The following is a 23,680-nucleotide window of genomic DNA, read 5'->3' as shown; positions in this document are numbered from 1 at the left end:
TAACGCCTTTGGATAACGCTAAAGCAGAATTTGCAGACATTTTTCTGTGAGCTATAGTGGGAGTGCTTTCTTGCCTATGTTGTTGTTGGTGGGGTTTTGTTTGTTTGTTTTCTTACAAACAGTCTCTGGCCATTTTAAGAGTGCACCACTACTTCAGGATTAGAAAATAAGTTTAGAATTATCAGCGAATGTCAACATGTAAATCGTACCTACTATAGCGTCATATACCAAAACTTACTTTTTCTAATAAATTTCTTTTCAGCAATGGAGACAAAACTGATTATTTAACGGTAGACCAATTAGTGAGCTTTCTAAATGAAGTAAGCTTTTTCATACATTAACTCCATCAGTCTGTGTGCAGTGGCTTGCCTCCTCCAATGCCCTCATCGCATGCCTGCATCCGACACCCTCATTCGCTCTGCTTCTGACCTGCTGATCTTTCCATGATGGCTTTTACCAGGTGCAAAAATCAGCTCCTGCCCCTTGCGTGTCCATGCGCTTCCTCACTGGCTTTGCACACGGCTTTCTTGTTGATTTCTTGCTGTGTTATGTAGCTCCGGCTCTCTGTGTGCGTGTGAATTTTATAATCTATTCATTTAATTAAATGTGTCTATGTTTTTGCAAGATGATGTTTAAGGTGCTTATTTTATTTTTCTATTTACGTATATGAAATAGAAAGAGAATGGATTGAGTTTACCACACTCTAGTTGGATTCTCCATTGCTAACTTTTTCTCATACCTTTGCATGGACTGGAAAGCTTGATTTTTGTCTTTTAATGGATTGCATGTAAGAAAAATATCTAGGTTCAAATAGAATATTTTGACAACAAGCACAACACTGGAGTTCCTGGGTGAAAATATAGTGCATATTAGGCCAACAGGATGGCAGGTTAAATTGTTACTTTTTATTTTTATAACAAGCTCAGAGTTAATTTTAGACATGATTCACTTAACAACCAAAATTGGTTGACAAAATTTTCTTAAGCCCAAGAGAAAAATAGTTCCGAACACATAAAGTTTGCAACTTCAATTACAACTAAAATGAGCTCCTTTTTTTCCTTTACATGTATAAAAAAAAGTTTTCAGTGAAACCAGCCTAAGCTCTTGTTAATCCAAAAAGGGAAATTCATTTTTTTCTAACACATTAATGATAAGAAGAGTTTAAGTGAAGAATGGACAATATATTTTTGTTTCAAAACAATCGATTTAACCATTATACAATATAAAGAGAAAATGTTAGAAAGAACACGAGATATTTATTGCCTCAAGAAAAGACAGCAGGCTGGCTGTGATTTGCCAGTTTGGAGACCCACATCACATCTTTGCCAAAGGGCTTCTCTTTTCTTTCCCTGTCGGGGCTCACTGGCTCCCAATTTGTAGGGTCGCGTTTTAGAAGTTACAATAACCAGAGCCTGAAAGCACAGGTGCAGGAGAGAGAGGGTCCCCCATGTATATCAGCACAGATGCCTCCACTTTAAAATAATCCTTTCAGTACCTTACAATATTTTATTTTACTTGAAAACATTCTAAGTTGTTTCCCTCCACTAGTTTTTGGTCATGCGAATACTATGTTCATAATCTTTACCCAGATATTATCCACATTCTTACACCACGGTTGCTCAGAAGTTAAGTTGCCTCGCTTTGCTTCCGTAACCCTTCCCCCCTCTTCTGCTTCTCTTAAAAAATGTATTGCTTTATCTCCCTCAGCTTCTTCCTGTACTTTGGGTCATTGATCATCTTAAGTTGCAGTGGAATGGGCAGAAATCTTGCTGTTTACTAAAAAGGGAAGACACTGTAGTAGAGAGAGGGAACATCTACCTTGTCCTCAGTTTGCCACTTCCTAGAAAAAGGCCTCTGGTGTGCTCCGGGATGACTCTGGTACCCAGCCGTCTATCAAACATGATAGACACTTAATATGCAATGCACTGTTCAAATGAGGATGGTTCTGAAGTCCTAAGGGTCGGGTCTACATTCATGGGCACTTATTTCATGCCTTTCCTTTTATGGGTGATTTCTGTAGACCTACCCAGTAACCACTCTTGTAATTCTTGTAAGCCTCAGACATAACATTTAATTTTTCAGAGATATGATCACCCATACTTTCTGGCTCTGCCATCCAGATTCTTTCTTAAAATACTTCATCTGTGGTAAGCTTTTCTCCATCACTATTACAGTGGCCAGGAGTGTTCATTTGCTTATGTTTCCTTCTGTTTGGCTTCTCATTCACAGTAAGGAAGTGCCTTTAATTTGGGGGTAGGACTAATGGAATCACTGTGGTTCTAGATTTCTTTAAGTCACAGAGACTCTAGGAGAATCCAGGAAAGAGGACAAGCTTTATTTTTAATCAAAATGTCTGCCCTGAATCTCTTCCTTTTCTGTCCTAGTGAACTCAGCTGGAAAAAAAAAAAAAAAGACAGAAATCTGAAGGTCTCTTTGAAGAAGCTTGTTGAACTTAGAGAACATTCTGCCAGCACCTTGCACCCCCTCTTTTGAGTCCTACCATTGCCCATCTCATTGCTCCAAAATCAAAAGCACCCCTTAGCAGAACCCATAATGAAAGGAGACAGAGCTCACTCAGGAAGGGAACAGGCATTGGAATGTGAGGGTCTCTGGCTCCAAAAGGTTAGACGTAAACATTTTCAAAATGCCTTAACCGCATAATCTCAACCAGCTGCAATTCAGCATTGTATTAGGAGCCCTGGATTATGCAATAAGACAAGAAAAAATAAACACGTCTCAGGAGCACAACTCATTATTTGCAGATGGTGATTCTGTAACCTGAATATCAAAATTGATTAACTGGAAAACTCTTTGAATACATAAGAAAATTCTGCAGGGTAACCAGGGAAATGATCAACAAAGCAAAAATCAGTAGATGCGTGTACACCAGCATTAACCAGTTAGAGTAGGTAATAGGGAAACATATGCCGTTTATCTTAGCAAAAGTCATGCCACCTTCTCCCACCCTCCAGCTTGTAAGTCCCTTTACTCTTTATATTAAGTTTTCTTTTCAGTGGGCCAATGTGTATCCCCAGGAAACTGGAAGGAGAGACTATTGTCTGTTTACTGCCTTGGCTGCCATCTAGGGGTTTGTACCACCTGCTCCCTGCCCAAGCCAGCACCACTTATGAGCTTTTCATTGGTAACTTTAGACTTGCTTCTCATCTGCTTCTCAATATCTCCCTATTCGTCATCCCCCCATAGTGTGATCTGGGGACCAGCAGCAGCATCCCCAGGGAGCTTGTTAGAAATGCAGAACTCCCGTCCCACCCCAGACCTGCTGAGTTGGAATCTGCAGTTAACAGTGTCCAGATGATTTGTCTGCAATTTAGGGTTTGTGAAGCGCTGGATTCCTCCTTAGATTAGTGTGAATGGGAAGAATATGAGAGCAGCTTAAACCTGTTATTCTCCATAATGAATTTAGTCATGGGAATCTACCACTCAGATCTCAAATTTCACCACAGTTCTTTCTCTTGGTCCCATCCCGTGGACTGAGGGAAACTTTCTTTGCCTACAGTATGAAAATAGCAAACTGGAGTCCAGGAGGGCTGGTAGGGGACACTCTGTGTGAGGTGGCACATGCTTAGACACTGCCACCAACTCAGTTCTCCACGTGGCACGACTTATTGAAACCTCTTGGCTTCAGTTAGTTTCACCTCTCTTTCCCTGATCCTAGTGAGAAGCTAAATCGATGTTAGTTTTACCTTCCTTTTCCGTATGGCTTCTTACATAGGTGATAACAGCTGAGGGCCTGCAGAATTGAGAGAGCAAAACGGGAAAGCGAGGACCAAGATCTTAGGTGATGACGATAACCGAGGATTAGCTTTATTTTCTTGCTGCTGGTAGTCTTTCCCTGCCTCACGCATTTGCTAGGATCGCATTAGAGCTAAACTTGATTTTTCTAATTTATTTACTTTATTCTTTATTTTGCAGTTGGAAGAATGTAAGAAAGGGCTCAAGATCTCTTCCCATTTACAATATCTTTATTCTTTAATGCACAGGCAAAGAGTGAGAAGGAGGTATTCAATCCTATGAGGAAGCCTACCCTTGCCAATGATTCTTTTATCTTTTTGTATCTCTTTTGAATATTACTCACGTCAACATCTATGTCCCCCAGGGCTGCTTGGACGGAAGCCAGTTGATGTCATTTCTCAGTAAGAGTAAGGACATAGTAAAGGAAGTGTGTCTATTATCTCCTCATTCACTTGGGTACAGTTCCGTGACCTGTGGTCCAAAGCCATTTAGCATCGTATTTTACAAAGCTCTGGACATCACGGGTGGATGCCTTTAGTACATTGCTTCCCCAAATCCCAGGTGAACACCCAGGGTCTCTCCCTCAGAGCTGTTAAGCATTTGCCCCACAGGGCTTATGTCCACATGGAAATCTTCTGCAACCTTATTACACTGAGATTACCTGGAAATGATCTTTCTCCTGTTTTTTTTTTTCACATAAAATTACATTTTTGTGACTCAACACATTTTACCATTGTTTCCTTGCCTTTGGACTATCCAAGTATGCTTCCCTTTTTTTCTTTTTTTTTTAATCAAAGTATAGTTGATTTAAAATAGTTCAGGTGTACAGCAAAGTGGTTCAGTTATACATATAAATGTATATTAGAGATGTGCTTCCTTTTGGGAACGTGAACATTTTTCAGGAAAGCAAAAGGCTAAGTTGCCTGGTGGAGCAGATGCAAAGACAACTGAAATGTCATACTGTCTTCTGTTAATGCTTATTTGCTGCAAGTGTAGGAGACAGGATGATGGTGGTACATCCATTTTAGAACTTGGTTTTCCTGGCTATTTGCTTCTGGTAGATGGGTGTCCTAGTGAACGTCATGCCCTCTGCTGAATCTTGGTGGCGGTTAGTTGGGAGGACATCTCATTCGTTGAACATTCTTCTATGTTCTGCTATTTTCTTGTAGGACTTAGGGACTTTTTTTTTTACTGATAGGTAAATATATTAAGATGCATACCTTTCCATGTGAGTAATGCTTCTTACATTTGAAACACCTGACAAGCTCAATAAAACACAGATTTGTGGGTTCCACCCCAGAGACTCAGATTTGGTGGGTTTGGAGCGGGGCCCAAGAATGTCCATTTCCAACAAGCTCCCAGGTGAGGGTGCCGCCCCTGCTGCCGTCCACAGACCCCCCTAGGCAACACGGGGTAAGAACACACACACCTGTGTCCGTCAAAAGCGCCGAGAATACCTGGCTTCTCTCTCCTCCTCTCCCTAACTTTGCTTCTTCTCTCTTCTCTAGCTGAGCCTTCTCTTTCTCTCCCTTTTAAATTCATATGGATTTGCCCCATGATCTCCATGAGTCCAGAATACTTACCAAAGAGCATCCCTTGAAATCAAAAGACTTCATTTTAATAAGGAAGAAACCCTTATTATTATAGTGGCCAACCGTGAATGTAACTGCAGCGGGATCTAAAAAGCCCCCTTTCACGCCATGTCCACCCTCTTCCGTGCTGTTATTTACAGAGACGGGAGAGGAAAGCACCTAGAAAGTTTGTCCATTTGTTTGTTTTTGTTTTTTAAACAGTGCATTCTCACCAGAGGGGTGGTGCTTGTCATTCCCTTGGGTAAGCTGGCTCTGGGGTTGCATGACAGCCTCCGTTTCCCAGACACCATGTGTTGTAGCATGCCTTCATCTGCCTGGCGTTCCATGGCCCACCGCACGGTCTCTCTGCAAACCCCAGGACTTCTGTTCTTTATGGTCTCGAGGCCTGTTATTCATATAATAGCTTCTGCTCTCGCCCATGCATGGATGTGAGCTGTTGTGAGCTGTAATTTCTTAGATTACAACAGAAGCATGCTTCATTGGGACGAACTGACAAAGAGATACTGATTCCTTAGACGTTAACACTCCTACCTCGGTGGGGAGCTGGGAGGACCAGCACATGCGCTTTAGGAAATTACAGCAGGTGTTCTGTTGGCCAAAGGCATTCATTTTGTGTGCCCCTCCCCTTTTCAAATGATCATTTCAAAACAAATGGGGAAGGGAAATCCATATGAACTTTTAACAATTGTTTCTCAAATACTTTCGCAATATCGCTTTTCAAAGTCTGTGCATATATTTGGGTAAAGAGTTGTTGCCAAAGTTCTAACTGTTTTGACCAGGTTTTGCTTACATCTGCTTACCTGCCATTACTCCCCTGAAGTTTGCTTTCTTTATTTGATGGATGTTTGGTCCTCTAATCCACCATGAACAATAAGGAAGTTTAATGGACCATGACCTCCAGATATGGAAAGATAGACAGGTAGACACACACACACACACACACACACACACACACACTCACACTCACACAAGATTATAGCTGAATCAGTTAGTAAATTGGACTCTTTTCCATCATTGCTGTAAAGTTAAGATGATAGAATTATCAAAGTAGCTTTGCTCCTGGTATCTCGTAGATGTATTATAGCACCAGGATTTGGAAAGAATGACATGACCAACCTCCTAAGTGCCTTCATTATTTTTGTCCTTTCTGCTCAGAGAATTGCCTCAGGGCAAACCAAGTCGGATTCCATAGTGGAAGAGACTTACTGAACTACCGACATACTAATATAAATTTTCATATTGTTTATAGCGTGTAAATATCCTTGTGCTGATTAATTTTCATCACTGTTACAATGGGTTCATTTTGATAAATATTTACTCAAGAGAATGAAGTTTGCAGTGCCCAAGAAATTTTTTATTAATGTAGAAAGATACAGTGAAGATGAAATGATATTTTCCTGTCTAACTAGGGTTTTGGAGGGTTTTTTTGTTACTGCTTTTGGTTTGGCATTTAGATTTTTATATTACATATTTAGGTTCATTTTTGGTTTTGCTTTTATTGCTCTTTTTTTTTTTAAGATTTTTGACCTCACTTTTTATAAACATGATGCCAAATGGCTTACCTGTGGTATGGGAACACCACACCATTTTTCTGTCTCTGTCAAGTTTTGAAGGGGGAATAAAAAGTATATTCTGTAGTCTCCCTCTCCAGTTCAGTGAGAGGAACCAACAAAATACTACCAAATTTGGACCTTTTTGAAGTATATTTTAGGGAGAAAGACAGGAGGAAAGGACAGTCGTATCTTTGTGACTATAAACATGATATTGTAGACATATCTTATATTAGAATACTCTAGTGAGGTGTGACGGCCCAAGGATGAGAAATGTCAACCTAAATGGAGTTATTTTCTCATCACAGCATCAACGAGATCCTCGGTTGAATGAAATTTTATTCCCATTTTATGATGCTAAAAGGGCCATGCAGATCGTTGAGATGTATGAGCCTGATGAAGATTTGAAGAAAAAAGGTAAGAAAAGTGAAAAAGAAGAGAATTTTTATTTGTTTTTTTTTTAAAAGCAAGAATATATGCAACTTTTAAAGCCCTTGGACTTTTTGTTAAAGGTCCCTTGAAATGCTTCGGAGCTCTCTAGAGGCAACGATTGATAACGGACTGATTTTTTTTTTTCCTGGTTCGAGTCAGTATAAATTTTACCTTCTGCCAGATTTGTCCAGGCTGCCTGAAGCATAATGCTACATTTATTATTAAAGCATAGTGGTATTTTTCCCGTGTACGTTCTTATAGTAGCTCTTTCTCAGTGCTTAGTGCTTAAAAAGTAACAATGCCAATTATAGTCTCTGTTTGCAATCTTTCAGAACGATGGCATTTCCTGTAAAAATGTCCACCTTCTTTTTCTCCCTTTAGTTTTGGCAAGCCAGCTAAATTTCCTACATGATTGGAGCAGCCCTTTTGCTCACCTTTGACCTCTGATATGGAAGATAAATGCAATTGATACGAAATTAGGTAGGAATCAGTTTAGCCAGCTGTTGGGGTTTCTGAGCCTCTGCCGCTTTCAGTAAACTTTGGAAACAATGTGTCACTCATTCCAACATTTGAAAAGGGAAGGGACAGAGAGGAAATTTAAGATCAGTCCTTTGTAGCTGTAGGAAGCACCTGCCAAGGATGGCGGGGGGCGGGGGGAGTGATGCCAATGGAACTGGACAGGGAGTGCCAGGACATACCTGAGCTGGAGCCTCTGGCCCTATCAGGAGAGTGAAGGAGATTTAGGGGAAGTTCTCTCTGTCCCATCTGCCCAAGTGTATCATCATAGCCTCAGTTCCTCCTCCTTAGAATTAAGGGTTTTTGTTTTGGGGGGTATTTTTGGTATCTCAGTAATGAGGCTGAAAGGTTTATACATTCTCTGGACCCACCTAGAACCTGTTCATACACATTCCTGGCCCACATACCCTGTGCCCTCACCCCAATATTCTGATAATTTTTTTCCCTTGGTTATCATCATCCATTTATACTTTCCTGCTAGGGTCTCAGATACCTACCTTCAGCAAGGTGGCTTCATTACTTACCTCTCTATCAGTATTCCGAGTATCATCGTCAATTCCACGTTGCACGTGATGGAAGTGAAGGGAGGAGTGGCTTGGTAGATAGTCTAGCACTTTGCAGCAGTGGAAAGTGATGTGATTTTTGTTGCTACAGTGTGACCTTAAGCAAGAAACTCTATTCCTGGGCCTCAGTTTCCTGGCTTGTAAGATGGTGGGTTCATGCAGTCATCCCATTAGAATTTCCTTCTCCTATTTTCATTCCTGAAAGTTTATAGAGAACTGACGGGGTGCCAAGCACTGTGCTAGATTCTGGGGATTCAGAATTCAGTAAGGTAGTTGTGATCTGTTGAAGGAGGAAGACGTATGACTCAGCGGTGCCTTGGCAGTGCGGTAAATGTTATGATAGAGGTGTGTCTTTGATTATTTATAAAGTCCTTCCAGGTCCTAAAAGTTTGACACATCTCAAAAGCATAATAGCTTCACCATTTTAAATTTTAAAGTCTGTCATTATCAAGTATGGGAGAGAATGTGATACAAAAAGCATTCTTATAAAACTCTGCTGGGAGTGGAAATTGTACAAATAGTTGCCTTGATGAAATATTTTGGCAACAATAAAGCAGAAAATATGCCTCTTCTACAGCCCAGCCTCGCCACTTGAAGGTATGTCCCCTAGAGGATGTCCTGTGTGTTTCCTAGGTCTGGGTATCAGGGTGGCCCTGCTCAGTTCTCAGATCTCTGCCCATCTGTCCTCACTCCTTGAGTGAACTCACCCAGGCCAGTGGCTCTAAGTATCTTCTTACGCACATGACTTTCAGATTAAACCCTCCACTCCTAACTTCCTTCTTAAACTACAGACCTGTAGAATTCTTCTCTTGGATGCTGAGTGGGCTTTCCAAATATCTATGTACCATGCACTGATTCTCCCTATCCACACACCTGTCTCCCAGCCTAGAAAATGGTACCATTATTCTTCACGCAACTTCTCATGCCAAAACTCTTGGAATCTTCCTGGACTTGTTTCATTCTTAGATATCACCCCTGACCCATCAGCAAAACCTGCAAGATCTATTCTTGAAAATAAATCATGAATAAATCACCTCTCACCCTCTCCATCCTTACTAGACCATCCAAGCCTACATCATCTCTCCCTGGACAATGGCAGTTGACTTCTATCTCATCTTCTCCTCCTACCCAGTGCCCTACAATTCATGCCCTACAGGGCAGCCAGAGTAAACCATTTGAAACCAAATCTAATCATGTTCTTCTCCCACTGTTCAAAACCCTCCAAGGGCTTCCCAGCACACTTGAGAATAAAATCCACAGTATTTAGTGAAGACTAGAGTCCAAATGATATCACTTTGTATTTCTCTGCAACCTCATTTCCAGCTCCCTTTCCCCTCCATCACCTACTCTTGCATCAAGGTCTTTGCACTTGCTGATCTTCTGCCTGGGATGGGGCGTCCCCCAGGCGTGCATGTGGCTTGCTGTCCGCGCACAAACGTGACCTCATCAGAAGGGATTTTGCTGGCCACATATCTAACACGGCATCCTGGTCATTCTTTTATTGCTTTCATTACCTGTTTTATATTTCCTTTTGGAACTTTCATAATATTATTTTTATTAGTTAATTTGTTCTCTTACCCATAACATGTGAGTTTCATGAAAGCAGGACTTGTCTGTTTCTTCTGTCACTGCGTCTCTCACAGTGCCTTGGAAAGTATGAATGTATGTGCCCAAGGAGATAGACACACAGATTTTTATTGCAGTGTTTTCAGTTATAAGTTGAAATGACTTAAATATCTATCCACAGAATGATGGGGAATGAACTGTGGTGTATTCACATTTGGACTACTGGACACTCTACACACTGCATACTACTACTATATGTTACTCAGTGAAAACTAAGCGAATAAGGGCTACTTATATTAACTGAATAAGTCACAAGAAAATAGAGGGGGAAAATAGCAAACTGCAAATGCAAACAGTGGGATAACAGCTACATAAATCTTGGAATATTCAAAACTATTGGTTTTTTGAATGAATGTGTATGTGGCAAAGTTACAAAACCATTTGGGGAATGTTAAACACAAAACCTAGGGTAGTGGTCGTCTACCTAGGAAAAAAGAGATGGAACTGAATGGAACTGAGGTGGGGCACACAGCGTGCTTCCCTGGCATCTGTAATTATGTTTTCCTTTAAAAAATATAAAGCAGATGCAGTAAAACGTTAAGGTCTGACAAGGCTGTGCCGTAGATCCTGGCTGTTTATCACGCTGCCATCTGTGCTTTTCGGTAAGCTTGGAATCAGTTTATCATTTGCAAATGCTTCAGTAAAAACAAGAAACTGAGGCTGTTGACAGTTGACAGAAAAGGAGAAAATGCAGAAATACTGATGCCTCTCGGGCAGTCCCCTCATCACAAGGGTGTGACTGAGATGAATGGTGGCTCTTGGCGGCACGTTTCAATGGCCATTGAGTACTTGTCTCCCCAGTCCCACATCCTGTTTTTAGATGAAACAGAAGAATTGAATTATTTAATCCAGAGAGGCCACTAATCCCTTCTCCAGTCTGGCTCCTGGTGCTATGCTTTTGAATTTAGGGGACTGAGTGCTTTGCCACCGTGGGTGTGAAGTCAGATGCCACCTGTCTGTGAGATGCATTGGGTTACTTATAATATGCAACTTGGGTATTTCGTTCAAGTTCTGAAAGATGAAGGTTCTTGGGAAAGAGACTCTGAAGAAGTGTTTACTCCTCCTGTTAAAGCTGCTCTCAGATTCCGTGAATAAAGCATGAGGTGTGTGTCTTCCAAACCATAAGTCTACTGTGATCTTCTTTTTCCCCCTCCAGGCCTTATATCAAGTGATGGGTTCTGCAGATACCTGATGTCCGATGAGAATGCCCCAGTCTTCCTGGATCGTCTAGAACTTTACCAAGAGATGGACCACCCCCTGGCTCACTACTTCATCAGTTCCTCCCACAACACGTATCTCACTGGCCGACAGTTCGGTGGGAAGTCTTCAGTGGAAATGTACAGACAGGTCCTCCTGGCTGGCTGCAGGTCAGAAACTCCAGGCACTTTTTGTTCTTTGTGTATGATGCTCTTCCATCAAATTTACTTTTCTCTGAAAAAATAAGAAGCAGCATTCAGAGTGAAAAGGCCATTTGTCCTTCTCCTTCGTTGATAATGATGGCCATTTAACCTTGAGAAAGGAAAAACAATGTCTATTCCCCAAAGGTTTAGAGTTCCCCTATGAGTTGAAAGAAGTTTTATACTGTAAATTTAAAATGTTCCCCCCCAGACTGCAAAAGAAAATAGCGTATTGTAAGAAGTCATGCTAAGTTTCCCACTGGTCCTAGGCACTTTCAAATTTAGCTTTATTTAGTGTTAAAAGTTATAAAATCTCATTCTCTGACAGTAAAGATGATTTTAAATGGTTTTCATTGGACAGAAATTAGAAAATATTTGAGGTTTACAAGACAGCAAAAATGCTGAAAGTGAAAAATAAGAAATGTAATTAAAATTATGATTTTTTTTCTTGGTGATCAATAACCAGCACTTAATTTTTTAACTCACTGTTTTTTCTGTGTATGGAAATACTGTAAAAGAAATTAACTGCATCACTTCATCTGTCTCTGAAGACTGGAGTGTGAGTCACTGAAACCAAGAGAATATTTTCATTTATGGCCAAAGGAATACCATCCCATCTGACAAAATTTGTAAAGCATCCTTTACCATCATCTAAAGCCCTGTCTCTATTTAGATTTTCCCACTTGTCCCCAAATTGTCCTTTATTACAGCTGCGTTACAATTAGGATTTCCCCTAGAACCAAACTAGTTGTTACATCTCTTAAATTCTCTTAATCTCCAATGGTCCCTTTTTGATGACACCAACCTGATGCAATTTGAACCTGAATCTTCCATGAAATAATGTCCCTTCATTCATTCCATTTTCTACTTCTATAGAAAGCAACTTACTTTGATGGCTTTTCTTTTCATTTGTACACACACTGTTTTGTTGTAAAGGTTCAATGTTGTAAAACCACTGTGTTCCTAGATGTGTTGAACTTGACTGTTGGGACGGAAAAGGTGAGGACCAAGAACCGATAATAACTCATGGAAAAGCGATGTGTACAGATATTCTTTTTAAGGTAAGTTTTACAATTAACTTCACTGTAGCCTTTTCCAAACTATCGTAGAAACGGAGATGGAACAGAGAAAACAAATTATTCATTTTCTCCAGCCTCTTACCTTCATGTTCCTTTCTCCCAATTTTGCAAAGAAAGTCAAGAAAACAATGTTTTCTTCACTTAATATCACCTTCATGCTACTTTTTTTCTTTCATACGGTGACGAGGCCATTTAATGAAGTTTCTCTGGCAGAATCTCCCTTCTTCCACTTATTTTCAAAAGAGTCTCTTATTTTCTTGTCTGTTTATTTTGCTTACTTTGCATTATTCCTGAAGGACTTTGAAAGTGGGATAAAAAGCTAAATAGAATATAGGAAAGAAAACATTATAAACAGTGCATGCAGGTAAGAAATTAAGACAGTGAGATTAGAGTTTTATGAATGCTTGTCAAGAAATCCTATAAACTGTCAAGGCATACCACGAATTGGGCTCCAGACTTTCTAGAATTCAGTGCAAGGAGAGAAACATAATTCACAGGATTTGTAAAATACAAATAGAGTAGTTGATCCAGAGAAGCACAGTTATTCCCAGTACTGACACCAGACAGAAGTTTCTCCCCTCAGGATCCTCCCAGAATGTAATCCACAGTTTTACAAATTGGCGTTTCAGTCATGGCTTTTTGGTGATGTCTCTGTACAACTTGAAGGTTGGTTTCTTAGAAAGTTCCTCAACGTTCTCTAGTAATGTCCTGCCAAAAGGCAAGTCAGAAAAAAAAATGAAATTCTGTGGTTGGCCAACATGTCAAGGACATTGATCACTGTCGGTTTTGTATAATTCAGAAGGGTTCTTGCAGCCTCTGGAGCGATGGTTCTCAACTGCCGACACGTGGAAAATCACCAGAGGTGTTTTTAAAAACAGATGCCTCGAACTTGTACCCATAACACTACATATAGGCATATCATTCTCTTAGAATTCAAGGTTAGACTCCCTGAGAAGTGTCGAGGGTATGTTCAAGTGGGAAGCCATGAGTTTGCATAGCCAGCCAAACTGGCAGGAAGGGTTGATGCTCTTTGCATAGAATTAAGGAGCCTAATAAGGAAGCTTAAGCTGAACTAAGACTGTTCCCCCTCAGCTTGGAGGTGAGCAGAGGAGAACCACAGGTGGAGCCGAGGTTTTTCTACGGGAGTAACTCTTGGTCAGCTCAAGTGGACAATCAAGGTCACTAGGGAATTGACCCAAGACATTTTCACCTGGGAAGAAACTTTAAGCAAGAATAGCTAAAGGCCCACCTTAGCTGTAAGAATGCCCAATAAAATACTCCACGGTTGTCTAACCTGGGCCATTGTCATTTCAAGTGGACTTGCCTTGACAACTGTTGCTAAAATGTCTTCCCAGCTGACTGAATGATGGGGCCTGCCCTGTGCTTAACCATAAACCAGTAAGAATTGGAGGATGTTTACCAGATAAGAAGCTCTGGTTTTGGAAGTGTTGGTCTGAAACCAGGCTTTCTAAAGCTAAGCAGAGAGCAGAGCCAGCCATCTGTTGAGAGACAGTGGTGGGGAGGACTTGCTTCAGTTTAATCCAAAGTCATTTTCAAGTGACCAAGCTCTCGGTTCCGAGAGAGACCTCCAGCACACTTCCCTAGTTTTCCTTCACAAGAAGAACCCCTGCCCTGGTGACCCCACACTTTTTTCTAATACAAAAATGTCACATCGATTCATCGGAGTCTTGATAGATAAACAAGAAGGTCCTATTGCATAGCACAGGGAACCGCATTCAATACCTTGTAACGGCCCATAATGAAAAAGAATCCATATATGTGTATGATTGAATCACTGTGCTGTACCCCAGAAACTAACACATTGTAAATCGACTGTCCTTAAATAAAAAATTTGTAGGAGTCTTCATCAGATTAATAGAATGTAGCCCAAGTCTGGTTCTCAAAGGCAGCGGAGAGTCCTACCAGTCCTGAGGATTTTATGATGCATTTCTCCTCAAGGCGGGGGGAGGAGGGAGAGAGGGGTCCATCGTGAAAATCTCTGTGCAGAAAGCTCACCTGCTCCTCAGTGAGAAAGGTGAGTTCTGAACCCATCTTGGCAGATTATTGAGCAAGGAACTGCACTGCCATTGAGGTGACATGTCTTGTCAGTAAATAGCACCATAATTTTGGAGAAGTAAAAGATAGCTTTGGAAAAAAAAAGTATCATTAACCAGGAACTGTGCCCGAGTCCAACCACAGCGCTGCTCAGCCTGCAGAGGTAAATGGGTTCTCCAGGTCTGAGCTGCCACAACTGACTTTTCGGAAACACTCAAATTAATAGTCTGCAGTTGGTTTCAGGTGCTGTAATTTTTTTTTTCTCTCTTCTCTCCTTAACACTCTTCATCTTTAAAGGATGTTATTCAAGCCATCAAGGAGACTGCCTTTGTCACATCCGAGTATCCTGTCATTCTCTCCTTTGAAAATCACTGCAGGTACAATGATCCATTCTACTCTGTCTCTAAGTGGGGTTTCCTCATCCTTGGTCCCCACTCCTGCTCTGCATCTTTTTAAGTAACCGAAGTTTCTTCTGTGAAGTGGTGTGTACACATAGACTTAGGAAAAAGACAAAGAAAGAAGGAAAGAACACAAACTCTCCCCCTAACCCCTCAAAAAAAATCCAAAACCCGAGTTCTCTAAATGTGTTTTAGAAATGCTCCCTCTAAACTAAAGGCTAGAGATCAGGACACCTTGTTCAAAGTTCCATTGAGTTGGAAGATCTGGCAGTGTATTTGAAATCAGACTTGATGAGCTTGAAAGGCACTTTTTATTCTCTTCCCAGTTCTCGGTTTGAGGGCAGAATCTGCTTTTGGAGCCACCCTGTGCTGTGTGACAGTGCATCTCCTGGTGGCTTCAGGAGGACAGTCGAGCATTTTGCAGAGCGGGAGCTTTTAATCACCTAGGGATGGGTGTTTCTTATTCTTAACCTGGACAGTTCATGGGCGTTTGGGTTTTATAAATGTCGGTCCTTTCTCTCCAGCAAATACCAGCAGTACAAGATGTCCAAATACTGTGAAGATCTGTTTGGGGATCTCCTGTTGAAACAAGCACTTGAATCCCATCCAGTAAGTATTTTTAGCAAACTGTATTTCTAACATGAACGGATTTGTTTTGAAATTCACTTCTGAAGGGTCAAGTAGTTCTGGAGGACTAATGCTAAAAGATTTTCATATTTATTGAAATTCATCGGTATGGAAAGCTTTCATCACGCTTCAGAGGGTTGTGTCAGGAGAGACTTAAACATTTGATTCAGTTTAATTCAGAAAATCGTGGGGTCTTTATGGTTTCTGAGATCTCAGTCCTAAAATTTCATAGGGTGGTCTCTGGCCAAGAGTCTAGACGTGCAGGTCATTCTCAACTTCAGTTCCATTTAGAATCACCTGGGAGGAACTCTTAAATGTACCTTTGCCAGAGCCCTGCTCAGAGATTCTGATTCAGTTGATTCAAGGTCAGCCTGGTCGTGATGAGCTTTAAAAGCTCTCCGGGTGAAGCAGATGTGCACCCAGCGGTCAGCACCCACGGGAGCCTGTTGCTCTGGGGAGTTCTGTGGATCAAGTCTCAGGAGCCTGAAGTTCAAGCTCCCAAGTCCAGAATAGACTCTTGGGCGATGTTATATGCACGTTTTTGAGCTTCATTTTTATAACTCCTTATCATGTCATCAAGCAAAGAGTCTTTAACCCTTGCCCCATCGATAGGCTTTGTGGCGTCTGTGGACTCATTCTAACTGCAGACAGTTTGGGTTTGGGTTTTTGTATACAGTCATTCCAGAGGGATCATCAGCTTTCTACAAGGATCCACAGCCCCTAAGTGGTTGAGGTCCCCTGTCACAAAATGTTCTGAGTAACAAGACAGTCACTGGAATGAGAGTGTAGCACACTCCACAGGAGTGATGTGGCCCCACTGCTGCCAAGCAGCAGATAGTTCCAAACAAACGCAGTGGCCGGAGGTGGCAGTTTAGAACATCACCGTGACTGATGGGAAGGAAGGTGCCCTGTGCTACCTGGGAGCACATCATGTGGTTTAACAATACATTTTTTCAGAAATGCATCGATGGGAACTGAAAAAAATATAGGCGACAAGGATATTTGCAGCCTGCTGGAGCCATCGCTGAGGGCTTGTGGTCCGTGGCCCAGCGGTGCTTCCTGCTACCCGCACAGCCGCCTGATGTGCCACGCCAGCACCTGCAGCTGCTGCTGGAGGGAAGGCTCTGGTCCCCGGGGCTCTGCCCACATGTGAAAAATCAGGCCAGAAGTGCCAGAGAATTAGCCCCCGCCCGGTGCTTCCTCACTGCTCCGGAGGGATAACTGAGCACACATTCCCCACTGTCCCCGGGCTCCCCGTGGGATCACACTCCCGCCCGCACAGTGATAACTGCCTGATAACACACCCTTGATGGGCTGCACGCCTTCCTTTTCTCACTTTCCCACTCCTCTGTCGGAGTTCCCCGGAGCTGCCTCCCAGACAGATGACGGGCACCTTCATCCTTGTCTCAGACCGATGCTAAGATAACCCAGACCAAGAACATCCCTGATTTATTTTATTTTATTTTTCAACTTGGCCCTTGGTTTATTTTTCTTTTCTTTGTTGGACTAAGGTGCTTAGTTTTATGGAAAGGCCTCTGCATTCTTTGGGAAGTGATGTGCACATAGATAAAGGATTGTGGGAAGCAAAGGTAATAAGAGTAAGATCTGAACTAAAGAGCTTTCAATCTTGGTGGGAGGGGGGCAGTTGGAGCACATGGTACAAATGTAAAACCATAACTAAGGGAGAAGGTGGCCTGTGATGTGTTGAGTATTTATTATCAATATCCAGATGCAACAGAGATTACTGGAAATGGACTGGTTCCAGCAGGCTTCCCAAAGGAAGCAGAATTTCAGCAAAGGGTTTCATTTGAGGCAGGACTTACCTCGGGATGCACAGTGCATTGCGTGTCTAAGTAGTACAAGAATTCGCTAGGAAAATGAATGGACACATGGAAGGTGGGTGGGTGAAGAGATGGGTGGTGGGGGACAGGGGAGAGACGACTAGAAGTGGCCCAGTTCTGTGGGTCAGAGGTAATGGAAGAAAGGAGCATCTCCTTTGCAGACATTAATCCAAGCAAATGAAGCCGTAGTAGAGGTCACGTTTCAATAATTAGGACCACCTCCTTCTTGATTCTCTTACTGAACCCGCAAAGCCCCGGCCCCGCGTGTTGAAGATGGTTCACCCTACTGGGCAGACCGGCTTACTCTAGAGCCCAACACTAGGTGGGGATCAGGGTGCCCCTTGACTTCTGCCTGGGAGGGCACTTCTGAACCCAGCTGGCACGATGACCCCTTGTACTTGACCAGATGCTTAAAGGGGGCAACGGCTGGGGTTGAGCTGGAGCCTGTCCCCCCAGACCCCTGCAGGTGAGACCCAGCTCCCCGGGGAAGGCGGAGCGGCTCTGCAGACCTCGGGAGACGGCGTGGGTTCCAAGTTTGCAGCATTAGTGAGCGTCAGGCAGAGCCTGGGCTTATTCGGGTTGGGGGATGAATGCGTCAGACTGTGCTGACTGCCATCTAGTGGCTATTAGGTTGCATAACACACAGGCCTGATGCTCATTCCGGGCTGGGAATGAAACTGGAGTACAGTGTGTCACGAATTCTGCCTTTTTTGTTTATCTCTAGCTGGAACCAGGCAGGCCCTTGCCATCCCCCAATGACCTCAAAAGAAAAATCCTGATCAAAAATAAACGGCTGAAACCTGAAGTGGAAAAAAGTAAGTCAAATACACACATAAAGGTTGGAAACGTGCGTTACGTTGCACGTATAGACAATTCAGTGATCAAGAATGGAACAGACTTTAAAACCACTGATGGGGGTGGGGCGGGTCCAGTGGTGATGTTCTATATGCTGTGTATAACAAAGCTGCTGCATTTCAAGTTCAGTTTCCACCTCAACCTGTCCCTGCAGTGGGGAAACATACTCATATACTCATAGACCAGAATTTGGAGAGATCCCAAGGAAAGAGGAGAAGAAAGTGAAAGAGGCATTTCAGAATTTATTAACAAATAAGGAAGTAACAGACTCACAGACACAGAATACAAATTTGTGGTTGCCAAGGGGATAGAGGGTGGGGAGGGATAGACTGGGATTTCAAAATGTAGAACAGATAAACAAGATTATATTGTATAGCACAAGGAAATATATACAAGATCTTATGGTAGCTCACAGAGGAAAAATGTGACAGTGAATATATGTATGTTCATGGATAATTGAAAAATTGGGCTCTACACTGGAATTTGATGCAACATTGTAAAATGATTATAAATCAATAAAAAATGTTAAATAAAGAGGCTGTTAATAAAAACCATTTCCATTGTTTAAAAAAAAAAAGAAGGAAGTAGCCCTTTATCATTTTATACACTCTCAAGTCCTTTCAAAAAGTTTCCCCTGTGATACATGCATATCTAGGGGTCCTGGGTAATATGACAGTGTAAATGTGTGTGTGTGAGAAGGAGGTGATTTTATCTAGACGTATCCCCTGTGTCTTCCCAGCACATTTCCTTTGAAAATATTTTCCTCCAGCGAATCTCTCAGTTCAGTTGATGAATGGCATCAGATACATTGCTATGATTGCATTGTGGGTTTTCCCTACATATTCTAAATTAGAATTTTAAAATTTATCAACTACAGTTTATTTGTATTGCAACAACAATAATGGCATGAAATGAAAACAGCGAAGAAAAACATAATAAAATAATAGCACCAAGTTATATATTTTACACTTATATACTATAGACACACACGTGTACATTTTTGACATAGGCGCACGTTTTTAACAAAACTGGAATCACGTTAGGTATGCTGATTTTTGATTATCTGAATTCAGTTCGGCCAACTGAGTGTGCTTATATCCAGTCAGATATAAATCTGCATACTAACTTTAATTCTAATCTATACAATTAAAAAAAGTTTCTGGGGTATGAATCACTAGGCAAAATTCGTATTATGTGGAATATAGTGTAATTTAACCAGTCCCAAGAGGGTGGGTTCTCATGTCTATGTAAACAACAGTAGTAAACATGCTTGAATATTTATTTTGTGTATTTATGCAGCCTTCTCCTTGGAACCAGTTGGTAGAGTTAGAGTTGGTTGGCCAAATGCACACAGTTTTTATTGTGATGTATCATGTTACACTGTCTTTCAGAAAAGCTACACTCTTTCACACCATCACTATAATATATGAGGAGTGTCCATTTCCCAGCGATATTCTTCATGCTGGCCAGCATCCATCTTTTATATGTGTCAAACTCATAAAAGAAAAATTAAACTTTAATTTTTTTATCTGTCTGTCTTTGATAACTAGTTTCTTTTTCATTATTATTTATAATTTGCCCCGACATATTTTCCCATTTTAAAAATTGTTTCATACATCTTTATCTAACTTATAAGGGTTTTTTAATCTATTGGGATAATAATTTGGTTCTATCAATTGCAAATATTTTTTCCTGAAGTTTTTTCAGTCTCGCTTCTGTCACTTTACCATAATTATCCATAAACCTTGGTCTGGGCCAGATTCTCCAAATTAGAGGCTTCTGTTATCAAGCCTTAAATCCTTTATGGTGCCTGAGCTGTGAGTTCTCAGCCTGGTGACCAGAGGTTGGGGCACCTGCCCATGTTCCAGTAGTTGCTCAGCGTGTATAGATGGTGTGGTTGCACGTTCCTTAAGGAGACACGGTCACCAGCACTGGGGGCAGTGGCCATAGCTGAGCCTTAGTACGGAACCAGCAGGAGCCACGACCCTTCTTGTTTCTTTCTTGGTGTCAGTCTTCAAGCCCAAGTTTTATACATGATCTAACACCTGTATCCTTTCCTTCTTACTTCGTTTTAATAACAGAGCAGCTTGAAGCTTTGAAAAGTATGATGGAAGCAGGGGAATCCGCTGCCCCAGTGAACATCTTAGAGGATGATAACGAAGAGGAAATAGAAAGTGGTGAGTTGGTTGTTTATTTTTTTTTAATGTACACATCACAAAAATGCTTTTTAAAGTACGAAAAGCATGAATGTGTCTCAGTGGACCGTTTTCTATATAATGTGACATTTCAATTCCTAATAGTTGGGCTCATGCACCAGCCTTAATCTTTTGCTATTTTGGGGTATTTTTCCAAACAGTGTGACTTTGAATGTATCTACGCACTAGATTTTAGTAGCTTAGTCATCGCCTTTCCTGTTGTGCGTTCAGCTGTTCAGCGGTGATTCACAGCCAGAGAATCCCTGAAGCAGGGCTTAGAATGAAAAACATTTTTGCAGTCTCTTCCTGTAAACAAAAACATGACCATCCGTGTTGTTACTGGTGACAGCAGCAAGGCGAGTTAAAAGGAAAGGAACATGGATCTAGACTCTCAGGAAATGATTGGTTTGGCTTGTGTGCACACACAGTGAACTGGAAACTCAAAGCCATGATCAGACTTTCACGTTCAAATTTCTTCAAATAACCAGTTACCGGTATTATCTGTACCTACAAATCTGTATCTTTTTATATCTCTTGCTATGAGCTTCTGTTTTACTTTGCCATAGGGCCCCAACCAGAATCTTTGGCTTTAAATGGGTCATTTGAAAGGTTTGGAATGTTTTTAGAAAATTACTTGTTCATGACGTATCATAACCATTGATTAACAACGTGACATGAGCATTAATTAGCAAAGTAACTTGGACATGCATTGTGCGTCTGTCAGTTAGACAGTGCCTTGAATTTAAATATTGTCTTTGGGCCAAATAATTTAGGAATACCTGTAGAAACTCTATTTTTTATATAAACATCTGAAATAGAAGAGTAGGTTTTAGGAAAGTCTGAGATTATAGGTAAAAAGCTCTTAGTAGAGACTCCTGACTATGGAAAAGACTTGATAAGCGATTTACGTTGCACACCCAGACCGTGGTAACATGGCTTCCTTTCATATGTTTCATATGGCAGGGAGGGTCTCGGAGGCCAGAGCTACCTGACAGTATTTAATCAACGCCCGTTGTGGTTACATATTGCTGTGTAACAAATCACCCCAAAACTTGGAGTCTCAAATCAATACTTTATTGTTATCGCTCCTTGTTCTGTGAGTCACCTGGGCTCAGGTTGGTGGTGCTCCCTCTGGTTTCTCACGTGGTTTCCTGGCAGATGACATCTGGGGCGGGAGTCATCTGAAGGCTCGGTGGGGCCGGATGTCTGAGATGGCTCACTCGGGGCTGGCGGTTGCTGCTGGCTGTCTGTTGGGAGCTCAGTTGGGTCTGTTGACTCAGACACCCCTTTGTGGCCTCTGCACATGGCTTGGTCTCCTCCTTCTTGGCTTGGCCAGGTTCCTTAGTGGAGCATTTTGAGGGCCAGTGCTCCAATAGGCAGGAAGCAGAAGCTGCTAAGCTCATTAAGAGCTGTACCTGGAACAGGCCTGTCATCACTTCCTCTGTATTTTCTTCATCGAAGCAGCCTTAGGGCCCAGCCACATTCAGAGGGGGTGGGTGAGTGCAAGATCACACTGTAGAAACGCAAATGGGAAAGTAGGTACTATTGCATACGTCCTGGGAAAACGCAGTCTGCCACGTTGCCTCGTACATTATTTCACTTTTTTTTTTTTTGCAGATAAACCCGAGTGAGATTTAAGAATAAAATTTTGAAAGGAATATATTTCAAAAGATCAAGAAAATATTTCTAAAATTTGAAAATCTGAGTGTTACCTGGAAACTGTTCCGTAACTTAGGTTGTTTCATAGGTGATCATCAAAAGCATGTGAGGTGTTACTAGACACTCTAATCCAGTAAAACAAACTGCAGAAGAGTGGAGTAAATTAACGAGAAGGAAACAGTGATGTTAATAAGAACAGCGACAGTGGGTGTACCCACTGTGGGTCACATGCTTTACATCCATGCCTTATCTAATCTCCATTCAGCCCAATGAAGTAGGTGTTATTACATCATTTCTCAGATGGGGAAACTGAAGCTTAGAGAGCCTACATAGGACCCCACAGTTGGTGAGCCGTACCACTAAGATTCAACCCCTTGATGTCAGGGTCAAAACCTTTTATACCTTACAACACTCTCCTTCTAATATATAGGACCATAACGAGAGCACAGATATGAAAAATCATTGTTAAAAATACCTTTCGTTTAAAAAAGGAAAATGACATAACTGATAGACGTCAAAGATGTGAAATTTCCTGAACACGCACTTTAATCGATAACGAGGGTCAGTAGAAATCTCACTTACCATCCTGAAGGGTATTTTCTCAGCCTTTATGCATCTGCTGATGATTCTTACAGACCAAAAAAAAAAAAAATTTGCCTCTAGTGACTCCCGTGTAATACACTTAAGGTAAAATTTTGATTTGTTTTAACAGAAATAATCATGGGGAATCATAAGCAAGTAGGAGAGTATTTGAAAGGACAGGATCACCCACCTGAGTTTGTCTCTAAGGGCGCAGAGGTTGCTGCCTTACCAGTTATAGACGTGATTCCTGAGTTCCCTCGGTCGTACTTGGCTTTAGTTCTGGTCAACCAGTTGGCTGTAATTACCCTGCTCTCATAGTGTGCTCCTACCGTCCTTGAACGAGAGTTTCTAATTTAAATACTTCAACACAGCAGGCAAGGGGAAACCAAGCTTGGTTCAAGAGGGCAGGCCTGCCTGGAGGCTGTTGAAAATAGAGAAGGCTCTCAGTCAGTGAAAGCATGTGCCCAGTCATTAAGCTGGATTTAGACTCAGGCAAGCCGTGGGGAACGCCGGAGTTGTGTCTGGTTGCAGTCTGTCTGTGCATGCGTGCACGCTCAAGAGATGGTAACCTGTATTCATACAACCCTTAAAAAAATAGTTACTAAGTCTCTACTGTGTCAGTGGGACACACCCCTTGAAATTCAAGTCATTTGCATCTGATTGGACAGCTCAGACTAGAGATCTACAGAGTTGAGATTCAATGGTGGTGGCAGGAGGTTTCAAAATCTGGGGTACAGGTTGTAGGTCATGGAACGCAGTGTCGCATTAAGAGCCTTGGGCTAAGAATCCTGAGAAACACAGGTTCGTATCTAACTCTGTGACCTCCGACAAGTCACATCGTATCTGGAAATCTGTTCCCTTTAGCTGTAAAGTGAAGACACTGGACTAGATATTTTAAGACCTCATCCAGCTTCTCAAATCCTTTTTTCCTACCCAAGGCCTGTATGACCTACTTAAAAA

At 41.8% G+C, this 23,680-nt stretch overlaps 1 protein-coding gene across 1 annotated transcript in view; it reads left to right on the top strand.

Annotated features, from left to right (window-relative positions):
• Nucleotides 1-23,680, top strand: part of PLCB4 (phospholipase C beta 4) — a 388,618-nt gene that overhangs the window by 294,981 nt on the left and 69,957 nt on the right. Inside the window, exons 10-17 of the mRNA XM_072943829.1 lie at nucleotides 263-320; nucleotides 7,204-7,312; nucleotides 11,189-11,399; nucleotides 12,397-12,490; nucleotides 14,861-14,940; nucleotides 15,486-15,570; nucleotides 18,154-18,244; nucleotides 20,366-20,461. Of these exons, the coding sequence (XP_072799930.1) occupies nucleotides 263-320; nucleotides 7,204-7,312; nucleotides 11,189-11,399; nucleotides 12,397-12,490; nucleotides 14,861-14,940; nucleotides 15,486-15,570; nucleotides 18,154-18,244; nucleotides 20,366-20,461 (824 nt within the window). The remainder of the gene's footprint in view (nucleotides 1-262; nucleotides 321-7,203; nucleotides 7,313-11,188; nucleotides 11,400-12,396; nucleotides 12,491-14,860; nucleotides 14,941-15,485; nucleotides 15,571-18,153; nucleotides 18,245-20,365; nucleotides 20,462-23,680) is intronic.

This window comes from Vicugna pacos, chromosome 19 (genome assembly GCF_048564905.1).
Source record: "Vicugna pacos chromosome 19, VicPac4, whole genome shotgun sequence".
Taxonomy (NCBI): domain Eukaryota; kingdom Metazoa; phylum Chordata; class Mammalia; order Artiodactyla; family Camelidae; genus Vicugna; species Vicugna pacos.
The sequence above is the reverse complement of the archived record's forward strand: the minus strand, read 5'-3'. Positions and strand labels throughout refer to the sequence as shown.